The following is a 15,485-nucleotide window of genomic DNA, read 5'->3' on the forward strand; positions in this document are numbered from 1 at the left end:
AATTAATCTCTGCCTCTCTTCCTCATTATTCACCTTTCCAATTCTCTGTGTAAATTCAGGTTCCCTCTGATACAATTGTCCTGCACGATGCTGGGACAAGAGGTTCGACAACGGCTTAACAGAAAACAAAACTTAACAACAGAAACAATAACACACAGTAATTGTTAACCCAGTTCAGTGAAAACTTTCACCTACGTCTGGAGGGTTTGCACCCAAAGAAAGGAAATCCACTATCTCAAGACTCAGGAATTACAGACACTCATGAACAACTCAGTTCATAGTTCACTTCCTAATCTACCCAGTGTATTTCTACTTAGAATCTCAACCTAAGTATGAGAGCTCCTCTCACTTTCTCTCAATCACTGCCACAGTGATTGGTAAACACAATAACAATCAGAGTTTGAATATAATCAAACAACACAGAACCCTTATTTGCTTTATAGAATCAGTGAGCAAAGAGGATTCACAAATAACAAGGACGAAGCGCAATAACAAATCCTAAAACACACGATCTCTCTTATCAGCTTCGGTGATCTTCACGTTTTAGGTCTTCATCCTTTTATAGACTTCAGCAGCGGTAGCATGGGCTTTAGGGTTGGCACGGGCTAAAGAAACAGATTGCAGTAACAGCAATTCAAAACGCAATCTTGATAGATTCGGTTTCTTATTGCACAAGAAAAGATATAAACCAATCTTTTAACAAAGATTGTTTCAACAAATAACAACCCAACAATCAAAACCCTCCTCGACAGCTACTTGTTCCTCAAGTAACTCAAAAAACATATCTTCAATAAATCTTCAGAGGGCCCACAACAGAAACACAAGCTGAGGACTGATGCCCTAGCTTCACGAGGTCAGATGCCACGGCATCTGCTTCGACAATCGGTTGTTTTGACAAAATGCATGGCAACATGTTCCAACAATCTCCCCCTTTGTCAAATTTTGTCTAAAACAACTCACAATCAGAAGGGATAAAAACTTCAGAGACAATTCTCCCCCTTTGTCTGAACTCCCCCTCAACCGATGCAACTACACAACCAACTACCATACTTCAGAAGGCATAGTCGGAACAAATCACTTAGTAGCACAAACACACAATCAGAAGTACAATCAGCCTTAGCACACGACGACACCAAAATAGATTAGCTTAACCATCATCGTATCAGAAATACTACCATCAGAAGCTGGCAGCACAAAATCAGAAGCACTACTATCAGAAGTTACGTATCTGAAGAACGTTTCAGAAGTAACGTTTCAAAAACAACCATAGTCATTGTCTTGAACTTGTCAATGCTAACACTTCCAGAACACACTAGCAGAGACAGAAGCAACTCCACAGTAGAAACATAGGTCTTCACAAACTTCTGAAACTTCAAAACATCTGAACATCTGAACATAAACATCTGAACACATAAACATCTGAACATAAACATCTGAACATAAACATCTACATACTACTCCCCCTTTTTAGCACAAATTTGCAAAGGGTGCACGAATACATCAGAAACAAAACAAACTAGTCTTCAGAACTGGAGTCCTTTCCTGATCCTTCTGCACTTTCCTCTGCACACTCTTCAGATCCTTCCTCCTCTTCATTACTCACATTCGGAGCAGCAGCACTTTGTTCACCATCTTGACGTTCTTCTTCTTGTAGCTTGAGTAGCAACGCATCAACTTTGAGCTTCCTGGCAGTGCTCACCCTGATCGTCTCCTGCAAAGCCTTGGAGACCTCCAGTAATTCAGCAATGATGGCCTTAGTACCAGATTCAGTCACAGGAGGAGCAGATGTTCTGCTAGTTGGTAAGGCAATGTCTAGAACATGTGGCTCCATAAACAAACGTTGATCCAAAGTGATTGGAACGCCACGAGACATAGCCACATCATCAGCCCTGAGAATCTGAGGATGTTGCTTCAGAATGATCTCAGTCAGAAGCGAAGGAAATGAAACAGGCAGCTTCACAGCACAAGTATTAGCATGCTTCAATGTCTGCTCAAACACAAAAGTTCCAAAGTCAAAAGCAATAGACTTGCCAATCCTATAGATCAATTTGGCAAGCGTTGCAGAAACACCAGAAGTATGTTGAGTCGGAACCCAATTCACAGCACCAATCCTGTTAAGAATAGCATACTTCGCACTCAGATTTCCAGTAGACAACAACTTCTTGCTGGGCCACTTGTTCACATGACCGGCAGTAAGCTCCTTGGCAACATCATCCATGGACACTTCTTCATCAACAAATTCAATAGCACTTCTGCCAAGTGCTTGATTGATAACAGCAGGTGAAAACATGACACATTCAGCCCGTACATAGACTTTTCTGAATTCTGCACTATCAGGAAGTCCCACATCAACAGAGAGATTCACCAAGAACTCTCTCACAAGCTTCTCATAGCACCTTCCAACATTCTGAATAGTCTTCATCAGACCTGCTTTCTCAATTAGTGCAATTACATCTCTGCAGTCAAGAACATCAGAACCAACTTCCCTTTCCTTGGCCATTCTCCTCTTGCAAACAAACTTCCACTTCTGAACATTCTCTTCTAAGTGGAAAGACACTCTATCAATAGGAACGACATGAACATTCTGAGGAACACGCTTACCAGAAAACTTCTTTTTATCAGAAGATCGAATGTCCTGAACACCGACTTCAACATCTGACTCAGAGTCTTCAACTTCAACTGGAATCTTCCTCTGCTTCTTCTCAGTGGGAGCCTTTGCTTCCTTTTTCTTTCCCTTACTCTTCACACTGGCCTGTCTGGATTTCTTTGATGGAGTAGGAGTGATTTCAGGAGAAGAAATCCTTCTTTTCTTCTTCATTCTCGCAACAACACTATCAGCAAAAGTCTCAGTCAGAGGAACATCATCAGAAGCATCATCAGAGATGTTCTGAACAGAGGCTGGATCAGCATCCTCTGAATTTTCATGAGAAGTGGAATCCTTTCCAGGAGTTTCTTGAGCAGAACTTTCCTTAGACCCAGTTGCCTCATCATCAGGCACAACACCAGGGGGCGATTTAACTGGAGAATCTTCATCATTGATTTCCTCTTCGTCAGGAACATCCTCAAGGATAGGAACATCTGGAGCTTTGCTGTTCTTGACCTGTGATTTGTAGACCTTACATGTTGGGTTTCTTGATCGCATCTTCTTGGAGGCTTTCTTGGACACAGAAGACGATTGAGAAGAATCACTCTTTAAACCCATACACTTGACTCCTTTAGCAGTTCTTTCAATCTTGGCCTTGACAGATTCCTTCTTTCCTGAACTTTGAGACATGACGAATCGAGAAGAAATACAAACAAAGTATAGAACAATGAAACAGATTTGCAAATGAGAGATGATAAGTCTTGAAGAAGATAGATGCACAAGCGGTTGAGAGAACACAATTTGCCCGTTGGAGGTAGTTATAGGATAAGTGAACCATGAAGTAACTTCTCTCTGCTGATGTCACAACGGCAGTTAATGATGACCAAGAATAAACTAGCCGTTAACACACTGGGGCACGCTAATTGCTATGCATCAGAAAGACAAACCCCTAGACTTCCTCTTAATTTTTCAAAAGTGATTGCATCAAGGGGTTTTGTGAAAATATCAGCCAATTGCTTGTCAGTTGTAACATGATCCAAATTAACAATTTTATCCTCCACCAAGTCTCTAATAAAATGATGTCTAATGTCAATATGCTTGGTCCTGCTATGCTGTATAGGATTCTTTGAAATATTAATTGCACTAAGATTGTCGCAGTATAATGTCATGACATCCTGTTCAACATCATATTCCTTCAGCATTTGCTTCATCCACATGAGTTGAGTACAACTACTTCCTGCTGCAATATATTCCGCTTCAGCTGTAGACAATGAGACACAATTCTGCTTCTTGCTAAACCATGAAATCAAATTATTCCCTAGGAAGAAACAACCACCAGATGTGCTCTTTTGATCATCTGCACTACCTGCCCAATCTGCATCACAGAAACCAACTAAGGAAGAATTTGTATCATGAGTATAGAGAATACCATAGTCACTCGTGCCATTGATGTACTTGATAATTCTCTTGACTTGTAGCAGATGACTAGCCTTAGGAGCTGCTTGATATCTTGCACATACGCCAAATGCAAAGGTGATATCTGGTCTGCTAGCAGTAAGATACAATAAGCTTCCAATCATGCTTCTATAGAGACTTTGATCAACATCTTCCCCCTGTTCATCCTTGGAAAGTTTGATGTGTGTAGCAGCAGGAGTTCTCTTGTGACCATCCTTTTCAAGCCCAAACTTCTTGACTAACCCTTTAGCATACTTGCTCTGTGATATGAACATAGAATCCTCCATTTGTTTGACTTGTAGTCCTAGAAAGTAATTCAATTCACCAACTAGGCTCATCTCAAATTCAGATTTCATTTGTCGGACGAAATGCTCCACCATTGAGTTCGACATTCCTCCAAAGACAATGTCATCCACATAAATCTGTGCTATCATGAGCTTACCTTTGTCATTCTTCACAAACAGAGTTTTATCAATTCCACCCTTGCTGTAACCATTGCTTACAAGAAATTCAGTTAACCTTTCATACCAAGCCCTAGGAGCTTGCTTCAGACCATACAAGGCCTTCCTCAACTTGTACACATGATCTGGATGATGCGGATCTGTAAATCCTTTAGGTTGTTCAACATAGACTTCTTCATTCAAATAACCATTCAGAAAAGCACTCTTCACATCCATCTGATAAAGTCTGAACTTCAAGAGACAAGCAACACCTAACAAGAGTCTTATAGATTCCAGTCTAGCTACTGGAGCAAAGGTCTCATCAAAATCAACTCCTTCTATCTGAGTATATCCTTGAGCAACAAGCCTTGCTTTATTCCTTGTGACTGTTCCAGTTTCATCTGACTTGTTCTTGAAGATCCACTTAGTGCCAATGATGTTTACTTCTTCAGGTCTAGGCACTAACTCTCACACTTCATTTCTTCTGAACTGCTCTAGCTCTTCTTGCATAGCATTTATCCAGTATTCATCAGTGAGAGCTTCATTAACATTCTTGGGTTCTATCTTGGAGATGAAACAACTGTGAGCAATTATACTTCTGGATCTGGTAGTCACCCCTTCTTGAAGATTACCAATAATGTTCTCTTGAGGATGATTCTTCTGAACCCTGATTGATGGAGCTTTGTTTGATGTGATATCTTTGTCTTCCCTTTCATCAGCACTTGCTTCTGACTCATTGTCGAGGGCGGTTGCTGGAGCATCGGTTGGAACATCAGTACCATCATCATCTTCATTCAGAACTGCTTCTTCCTTCTTGCTTGGTTCATCATCCACAGTCACATTCACAGATTCCATCATGGTCCTTGTGCGAGAGTTAAAAACTCTATAAGCTTTGTTGTTCATAGAATACCCCATGAAAATTCCTTCATCACTTCTAGGATCAAGCTTCCTCTTAGGATCACGATCTGCAAGAATATAACATTTACTTCCAAATATGTGAAAGTATTTTACAGACGGCTTTCTACCTTTCCATAGCTCATACTGTGTAGAGGATGTCCCTGCCCTGATGGTGACTCTATTATGTATGTAACAGGCAGTACTCATAGCTTCAGCCCAAAACTGGTGTGGAATCTTCTTGGCATGTAACATAACTCTAGCTGATTCCTGGAGAGTTCTATTTTTTCTTTCAACAATTCCATTATGCTGTGGAGTGATGGGGGCAGAAAATTCATGACTAATACCTTCAGTTCCACAGAACTCCAAGAATTTTGAATTCTCAAACTCCCTTCCATGATCACTTCTGATTCTCACAATCACACAGTCCTTCTCATTCTGAAGTCTCATACATAGATTCTTGAATATTTCAAAAGTCTCTGATTTTTCTCTCATAAATTCAACCCATGTATACCTAGAAAAATCATCTACACAGACAAACACATACCTTTTTCCTCCCAAGCTTTCAACCTGCATGGGACCCATGAGATCCATGTGAAGCAATTCCAGAACCTTTGTCGTGGTCTGTTGCTGGAGCATCTTGTGTGGCACCTTGGTTTGCTTACCAATCTGACATTCTCCACATAGCTTTCCTTCTCCCAAGCTCAAATTGGGCAATCCCCTTATTGCTTCATCTGCAAGAATCTTTTGCATGCTCCTGTAGTTGAGATGTCCTAGTCTTTGATGCCATACATTCACCTCATCTTCTTTAGTTAACAAACATCTGGAAACATGAGCTTTATCTTATGATGTCCACATATAACAGTTGTCTTTTGATCTGACTCCTCTCATCACAACTCTCTCATCATCAGTGGTCACAACACATTCTATCTTATTGAACTTCACATCATATCCTTGATCACACAGTTGACTTATGCTGATTAAGTTGACTGTTAAACCATTTACAAGTAACACATTGCTCAAGTTAGGAGATTATGTGCTAACAAGATTTCCTACTCCCTTGATCTTTCCTTTAGCTCCATCTCCAAAAGTAACATAGTTGGTGGAGTGACTTCTGATGTCTTGCAAGAAGCTCTTGTTTCCTGTCATGTGCTTTGAACAACCACTATCAAAATACCAATCTTCCTTTGATGATGCTCTGAAAGACGTGTAGGCTACCTGACATCTGACTTCACCCTTGGGCTTCCATTGCTTCCTCATCTGAACAGGCTTTTTATCGTGCATCTGAGGATAACCATATAACCTGTAACAGTAGGGCTTTATATGACCATTCTTACCACAGTAGTGACACTTCCAAGGTACAGTTTTATCAAGCTTAAGCCGGGGTTTCACATGCAGAGGTACATGTCTGGGCAATGAATCTGACAACTGATAATTTCTAGGCTTCTTGAACTCAGTTTGTTTTGCAGCAGACACAAATTTCTTTGAACCTTTCTGATTTTCTTTGTTTGCAGTTCTATAGTCAAAGCCAATTCCCTTCAAACTCCCTCCTTGCTTGCTAGTTTCCTTCAGAATTTCATCAAGCATATCAGAACCATTGTTCAACATTCTAACAGATTTGTGAGTAGCTTCAAGCTTTCTTGTCAGAGTTGCCACTTCCTCTTGAAGTCCTGCATTAATCAACACTAGATTAGCCTTTTCCATAACATCAGCATTATTAAACTTACTTTGCCATTCCTCAAGATCTTCCTTCAGCTTTGTGCTGAGCTCTTTCAGCCTTTCATTCTGAGAGACAAGTTGTTCTATCTCACTTTGCTTTTCTCTCACAAGTTTACATGCTTCTTCCCACTTGATGTGTAGCAGCTTGTAAGTCTCAGCCAGTTCCTCATGTGTAATGTCCTCACCACTTGTATCAGACTCATAGACGGTTCCAGAGAAAGCATTGACTTTGTTTGCAGATATCTCCTCCTCATCTTCAGTGTCTTCATCTGACCAAGTTACCATCATACCTTTCTTCTGCTTCTTTAGATAAGTGGCGCATTCAGATCTGATGTGACCATATCCTTCACATTCATGACACTGCACTCCTTTATTCTGACCAGATTTTTCTTCTTCTTTGGTCTTCCTCTGTGAATTCGAAAATTTGGGTTTGTTATCGAACTTCATGTCCTGGACATTAGGCCTGGTTCTTTTATCAATCTTTCTCAATGCTCTGTTGAATTTTCTTGCTAGCATGGCCAGAGCCTCAGACAGATTTTCACCCTCACAATCTTCATCATCACCTTCATCAGTGTTTGACACAAAAGCAATACTCTTATTCTTCTTCTCAGATTTTCCACTCAGTTTCAACTCAAACGTCTGCAAAGAGCCAATAAGTTCATCAACCTTCATGTTCTCAATGTCTTGAGCCTCCTCAATTGCAGTGACTTTCATAGCAAACTTCTGAGGCAGAGATCTCAAGATCTTCCTTACAAGCTTCTCATCTGACATAGGCTCTCCCAAAGCAAATGAAGCATTAGACAAGTCACGGACACGCATGTTGAATTCTGAAATAGTCTCTTCTTCAGTCATCATCAAATTTTCAAACTGAGTAGTAAGCATCTGAAGCCTTGACATCCTTACTCGAGTAGTTCCTTCATGTGTAGTTTTCAGAATTTCCCAAGCATCCTTTGCCACAGTACACGTATTGATCAGCCTAAACATATTCTTGTCAACTCCATTAAAGATAGCATTTAGAGCCTTTGAATTTCCAAGAGCAGCTTCATCTTCAACACTGGTCCATTCTTCTTCAGGTTTTTCCACAACAGTAGTAGAGGTGCCTTCAACCTCAGCCTTAGTGGGGTGCTTCCAACCCTTGACAATAGCTTTCCAAGTCTTGTTGTCAATTGACTTGAGAAAGGCTGTCATGCGAACCTTCCAGTAGTCATAGGTAGTACCATCCAGAATGGGTGGCCTATTGACTGATCCTCCCTCCTTGTTATCCATGAGAACTTGAATAAAACTCCCTGGAGCTCACCCAACCAGAACAGGGTGCCTGCTCTGATGCCAATTGTAAATTCAGGTTCCCTCTGATACAATTGTCCTGCACGATGCTGGGACAAGAGGTTCGACAACGGCTTAACAGAAAACAAAACTTAACAACAGAAACAATAACACACAGTAATTGTTAACCCAGTTCAGTGAAAACTTTCACCTACGTCTGGAGGGTTTGCACCCAAAGAAAGGAAATCCACTATCTCAAGACTCAGGAATTACAGACACTCATGAACAACTCAGTTCATAGTTCACTTCCTAATCTACCCAGTGTATTTCTACTTAGAATCTCAACCTAAGTATGAGAGCTCCTCTCACTTTCTCTCAATCATTGCCACAGTGATTGGTAAACACAATAACAATCAGAGTTTGAATATAATCAAACAACACAGAACCCTTCTTTGCTTTATAGAATCAGTGAGCAAAGAGGATTCACAAATAACAAGGACGAAGCACAATAACAAATCCTAAAACACACGATCTCTCTTATCAGCTTCGGTGATCTTCACGTTTTAGGTCTTCATCCTTTTATAGACTTCAGCAGCGGTAGCATGGGCTTTAGGGTTGGCACGGGCTAAAGAAACAGATTGCAGTAACAGCAATTCAAAACGCAATCTTGATAGATTCGGTTTCTTATTGCACAAGAAAAGATAGAAACCAATCTTTTAACAAATATTGTTTCAACAAATAACAACCCAACAATCAAAACCCTTCTCGACAGCTACTTGTTCCTCAAGTAACTCAAAAAACATATCTTCAATAAATCTTCAGAGGGCCCACAACAGAAACACAAGGTGAGGACTGATGCCCTAGCTTCACGAGGTCAGATGCCACGGCATCTGCTTCGACAATCGGTTGTTTTGACAAAATGCATGGCAACATGTTCCAACACTCTGCTTTTTGGTACGACCCATTTCAATTTTTTTTACCAAGTTTGAATCTTTGCTGCTTTTCAATCATACCCACATTCTCCTTTTCGAATCAGTGAATTATTTCTATAGCACAACATTGATTGTGGCTTGCAATGAGTGTAACTGTGACCCAAAAGTTGTTGAGTTTGGAAGATTATGATGACGAAACTAATTTGAATTATTGGGGGTGCTCATACAAGTTGAATGCTTCCTCTCTTTTGGAACAGCTTGACGCAAAGTTTTTCTCAATTTGAAAAACTTCATTTTCTCCTGCTTCTGTGATAAAGACCAGAAATTCTTCTCCTCCCTCAAGAGTAGAACGAACCCAGATAAGACCCAACCCCAATACCTCCTCCCTCAACAACAGAATCAGAGAAAGACTTAGTTAGAGAGAGAGAGAGAGAGAGAGGAAAATCGGAGAAGAACTCATTGAAGCCATCGCCGACCACTTTCTCTCCACCTGTTCCACTGCAAAACCCTCCTCCTCCCTCAACAACATAATCAAAGAAAGAAAGGTGGTGACTTTGTTATTAAGAACCCAAATCTGAAGAAGAAAGGTGGTGGCTTTTGTGACGGAAGGTAGAGCTTCGATGATTCTCGATGATGACAATGATAGAGAAGAACGAAGGGAGTGGTGGAGGAAGGACTAGTGCAAGGTCCTCAGACCAGAGCCTCGCTCCAAGTGCCACCGCAGCCTCTCCTCCTACCGCCGGGGCCGCCACTTTCTCCTCCTCCTCTCCTCTCTCCAGTAAGAATCGTAAGAAGGTGGTGGTGGTTTTTTTTGTTTTTTGGTGAAACTAAATTAGATAATGTTAAACCAGATTCAATAATCAGTTAAAAAAAAAATTAACCTGAAAAGTAACCTACTACAACAGATAAATCTAGGGTGGTGCAACCTTACACAAGGATTTTCTTGTGTACAGTAAATGAACCCAAAAACTTAATTTAACAAAGTAACTATCAATTTTTAGTTAGCAAGCTAACTTATTAACGCAAAACTAGTTTATGAGGTGCTTTTATTAAATGCTTGTCCCATTTAGAAACTCTTTGATCAAAGCTATGATCACATCACATTCACAATTTTTTGAAACAAAAACTCAATAGTGCATGCCTCCATGAGTAAATGATCTTGAACGTTAGATTAAAAAGTCAAAAAGATCAAGATCAGTGAGACCACAGATGAGGTGGATTTAAGCCGTTAAAATTCACAACGGTAACGTATGCATTGGGGCACCACCACCGCTTAATTCAAAATAATAATAAATAGCATCATATGAATCCACCACTCAAGAGTGAACATAGCAACACTCAACATGTGATGTAGGGATGGCAATGGGTCGGGTAGGGTGCGGGTTTTGCCAAACCCAAACCCAAACCCGAAATCAAAAACCCACACCCGCACCCGCACCCGAACCCGAAATGGGTGGTGAACTTAAACCCACACCCGAACCCATTGGGTTTCGGGTTCACCCGACCCGTACCCACACCCGCACACAACCTCAAACAAACAGTTGAACTCGGAAACCCGACCTGAAAAAGACTGTGAAGAGAGCTATATTATGTAATGTAGCATTGTAATTGCCATGTTACTGTTAAATTAATATGCAAGATGCTGCATATATTGTACTGCACAAGCAGAATACTTAGGTTTCACTTATACAGATCCGGGTTCGGGTAGGGTTCGGGTGCGGGTTTGGCCAAACCCAAACCCGAACCCAAAAGTGATCGGGTAAAACCCGAACCCGAACCCGAACCCATTTAACTCGGGTTTTCACCCAAGAAATCGGGTCGGGTCGGGTCGGGTGCCCATGGGTTCGGGCTTCTCTGCCATCCCTAATGTGATGTGAGTAACGGGACAAAACAAAACAATTTGAATTTCAACAACACAGATAGAAACCGCTCTCTCTTCTCTCTCTCTCTCTCTCAACAACAATGGCTTCTCTCACCCCTGGAATCCTGCTCAAGCTATTACAAGCCATGAACTCCGACACCCGCGTCACCGGTGACCACCGGTCTCCTCTCCTCCAAGTCATCGGAATCGTCCCTGCACTCGCCGGTTCCGATCTCTGGTCTAACCAGGGGTTTTACCTCAATCTCTCGGATTCGCTCAATTCTACTTACGTTCTCCTTTCTCACCCTGACACCGATCTCATCCTCTCTAACCGCCTCCAACTCGGCCAGTTCATCCACGTCGACCGCTTCCACCTCCACTCCCCTCTCCCCACCGTCTCCTCCATCCGCCCCCTCCCCGGCCGCCACCCCTTCCAAGGAACCCCCGAGCCTCTCGTCGCCCGCATCAACAACTCCACCCGCCATTTCCTCATTCAACCCCTCTCCGATTCCTCCTCCGATCCACTCTCCCTCTACCTCTCCAACAACAGCAGCAGCAACAATCAAACTCCACTTGAAGCACCGCCGCAGCAGAAGGCTGCGGCGGCGGCGGTTACTTCCCGGCAGCCGCTTGCGCCGAGAGAGAACAATCAAGCGCCGCCGCAGAGATTCTCATCTCCGGCGACGGCGAAGAGGTCGCACTCCGCCGGGAAATTTAACAATAGTAACAGCAAGACTGGTTCTGTTACTGCTGAGAGGGATCCTTCGCCGGCCGGGAAGGGGAAGAGATCGGCGTCGCCGGTGCCGTCCAAGTGTGTTGTCCCGAGCTTGCAGTCTGCCCGCGAGGAGAATCGGAAGGTGAGCAGGGAGGCGGCGATTGTTGTGCCGTCGAGGTACCGGCAGCCGTCTCCTACGACTGGGAGGAAGCAGCCGTCGCCGAGCCCGAGGAGAGCTTCGATTTCTCCTGGGAGGAGGTTGTCCGGGGTTCTGAAGCTCTCGCCCGCCGTGGTGGATTCTGCTGGAAAGAAGAAGATGTCCTCCGGCGGCGTCTCCAGGGCCTCCGATGCGGTTGCCGGGTCCGCGAAGAATTCGAGGAAGAACTGGGATGAGCATTCTGGTGGTGTTGAAGCTGAACACAAAGAAAAGAGTGGTGGTGGTGCGTCTAAACATAGGGTTGATTCTCAAGCAATTTTACGCACTCAGGTATATGAACCTTGACCCAACCTCAGAAACATTGAATTAAATAAGCAATGAATTTTCGATGAAGCTTATACTGGAAAGTTTGAATGTAAATTTAGCAAGTTGTTTGTGCGGATAATGTGTTTGTGAAAAAGCTTAGCACAATTTGATACTAGCTGATGTGATTTCTCAGGTTGCAATGTCAAGGCGACTAAGTGATGTGAGTGGTCACAAACCTGGGAGCAATGATTCTTCCTCCAATGAGAAAACTAAAGTTGGCTCTCCTCAGAGTTCCATGGAACAAGAGAAGTCCAATTTTGCAGCTCTGGGCATCACAGTTCATGAAAAGAAATGGACTGATGGAAGTGTTCCATTTGATGCAGTGTCTGCCAAACTTTCAAAGCTTGGAAAGGTATTGAGTTTTGAAAATTACTAGTACTTTGTTGTAGTGATCATAATGGAATTAGACATAGTAGAAGCTGATTTTGGAATTCACTAAAGAAAATGTTACTGTCAATTATCTGAAGAGATTTTATATGAGCTTTGTAGTTATATCATATAAGAATAAGTTTGATTATCTTCTGTTCATCTAAATTCAGGAAGCAATGCAAAGGAAGATTCTCGCTTCTGTTGCTGCAGCTGAAGCATTAGAGGAGGCAAATGCTACTGAATGTATCATAAGGAATTTAAGGTGACAATCACTTTGTAGTGGAATAGATTCTATCATAATCTAAACTTCTGAGTCTATTAGAAGTTTCAACTTTCAATTTATACCTTCCACTGGAAATGACCATTTTATATTCAAGAGTTTCAAAGTTCATATCTTTTATGTAACATGTGTTGATAATTGAATAGTTGGTATTTGGTGAAAATAGTTTTGAAGCAATTAATGTGGTACTGATAGTTTATAGAATTTGGAAATGATATAGAAAGTAGAAACACATATAGATTGGAGGAGTGAAGCTAGCAAGATTGAACTTGCTGCTCGATACAATGCAATGATCACTGGCCTATTTATAGGCCTTACATACCGACTCATAATGTCGGTTCTTTATTTTTTATTATTTGTTCATTCTACAGATTTCTAGCAATTGACATTACCTATGTTTCTATCATTTTCTAGAGCTTTCTAATACATTCTAGAAATTTGCATTACATTTTAACAACATGTTTCATTTTCTTGTTAATTGGTAACTTCAAATTTTGGTCTGAATTTTATGTTTCTTCTGTCTACCTCAGCATGTTTTCAGAACTATGCTCCGTGAGCCAGCCAAGAAATCCTTTGCCAACCATAGACAGGTTCTTTACAATCTACGACGATGTTATCAGATCAACTACGATGGCTGAATCAGTTGCGAATAGCCATAATTCTGAGACATATGATGACAGCATTCCAACAGAGCAATCAAAATCACTCTCTCTGTGGGTTGAAACTGCCTTGGCCACTGATCTCAAGATAGTATCCCTTCTTACAGGCACCAGCGTCGATCCTCCATTGACATTGCAAAAAAGCTTGTCGAAGCGGCACTCTCTGGGTGCATCTAAGAACCATACAAAAACTCCTTCATCCCCAAAGTCCTATGTAAATGATGCTGGTGTGTGGGAAAGAGGTAATGGAATGAAGGACACAGTTGAGTTGGGAGCAAGTTTGATATCTGAAATGCAAATGTGGTTTCTGCGTTTTGTTGAGGAGTCCCTTGAAGCAGGATTTAAAGTGTTTGGAGAGTACACTGCTGATAGGAAGAAATCACTGCCCCTGGATGGTGGCTCCATTGCTGTTGTTTTATCGCATTTGAAGCGGGTGAATGCATGGTTGGACCGTGTTGTTTCCAAAGGGAATCACTCGCTGACAGAGAAGATTGAAAAGTTGAAGAGGAAGATCTATGGTTTTGTAATTCAGCATGTTGGGTCTACTTTTGATAATTCTACTTCCCCTGTTTCTTCCTGAATTAATTTCTGTTTTTTTATTGAACTTTGTGTTTAGATGTTGAAATTGATGAAAGGAAGAGCTTCTTCAGTCATCAAATGAAAGGAAGAACTTTGTGTTTGGATGTTGGAATTGAAAGGAAGTACTTGCATAGGGCAATGGTTATTGTTTCATTGTAAATTTTGAAACTGACCCGTTTTATATAGCTAGTTTGTTTCTAGTTTCAAACATTGGCTGATTTGTACGTTCATGAAACTTCCTACTTCCTAGTGCCAAAACATAAGCAATGTATTTCTCTTTGATTCTAGTTTGGGAACACTAACTTTTCTAGCAATGGTTGAACAATCCATATGCAAAATCTGCAAGTTGGATTTTTTTTATAGGAAAGTTGAATATTTTCAAAACCTTTTCAATGTAGTTCTTTTTAAAAAGTAATCTTAGTGCCTTAATGATATATATCCTCTAGACATAAAAGGTTTCACCACATCCTTTATTTATACTTTTTAAGAGAAAATAAGTTTTATATCATGCAAGAGACCGAGATTGTTTACTTGTAAAAAAATGAAAAATATTTAAAAATCAACAACTTTTTTCATAGATGAGAAAACAAAAATGAAAACGAACACGCACTAGGGAGTCCTTCAATAAGAGAGTCTCTAACTCATAAAGAGGATCATCTAATATACGGTCACCACCGGACGGAGAACGCACACTCATCCTTGCCGACCAATCCATTACCGAAATTGCATGAGCTAGGGATCAAATTCAGCGACAGTATCCAATCGCTATGAAGCAACAACTTGATCTCCTCATGAATGAGGAAAAATGGCACGCTATCAACATCTTCCATAGAGTCTAAAAGGCCCGCGCAATTAACCTCACAAACAACAACCCTCCAACCTCAATTTCACACTAGAGTGAACCTTTCTCGTACCTCAGCCAGCAAATGGTTGCCACCCTCCTCGAAGGAACATAACCCACCAAGATACCATACTCATCACGAACTAACACCGCCAATGCCCATACAATTGTCTACCTCCTTAAAGTTACCATCCACATTGAAGCTTGACTCCAACCACTAGAAGAACCAATACAATTTTTTTCTCTTAATTATAACACGTAAAATCAAACCAATTTTGAGAAAATACCGTCAAATCAAGTATATCTGTTTTACATTTTTTTTATAAGCATCTATTTTAGACAGAATGACATAGAAGAATTTCCAGCATCTT

General features: G+C 41.3%; 1 protein-coding gene across 1 annotated transcript; it reads left to right on the top strand.

Annotated features, from left to right (window-relative positions):
* The first annotated feature begins 9,123 nt into the window (after positions 1–9,123).
* Positions 9,124–14,483, top strand: LOC130710165 (uncharacterized). Its single transcript, XM_057559327.1, has 4 exons — positions 9,124–12,350; positions 12,520–12,738; positions 12,926–13,017; positions 13,566–14,483. Exons 1-4 carry the CDS (start codon positions 11,250–11,252, stop codon positions 14,272–14,274), a joined length of 2,121 nt encoding a protein of 706 aa, XP_057415310.1. The 5' UTR covers positions 9,124–11,249; the 3' UTR covers positions 14,275–14,483.
* Positions 14,484–15,485: the final 1,002 nt, after the last annotated feature.

The sequence above is a fragment of the Lotus japonicus genome, chromosome 4, assembly GCF_012489685.1.
Source record: "Lotus japonicus ecotype B-129 chromosome 4, LjGifu_v1.2".
Lineage (NCBI taxonomy): Eukaryota > Viridiplantae > Streptophyta > Magnoliopsida > Fabales > Fabaceae > Lotus > Lotus japonicus.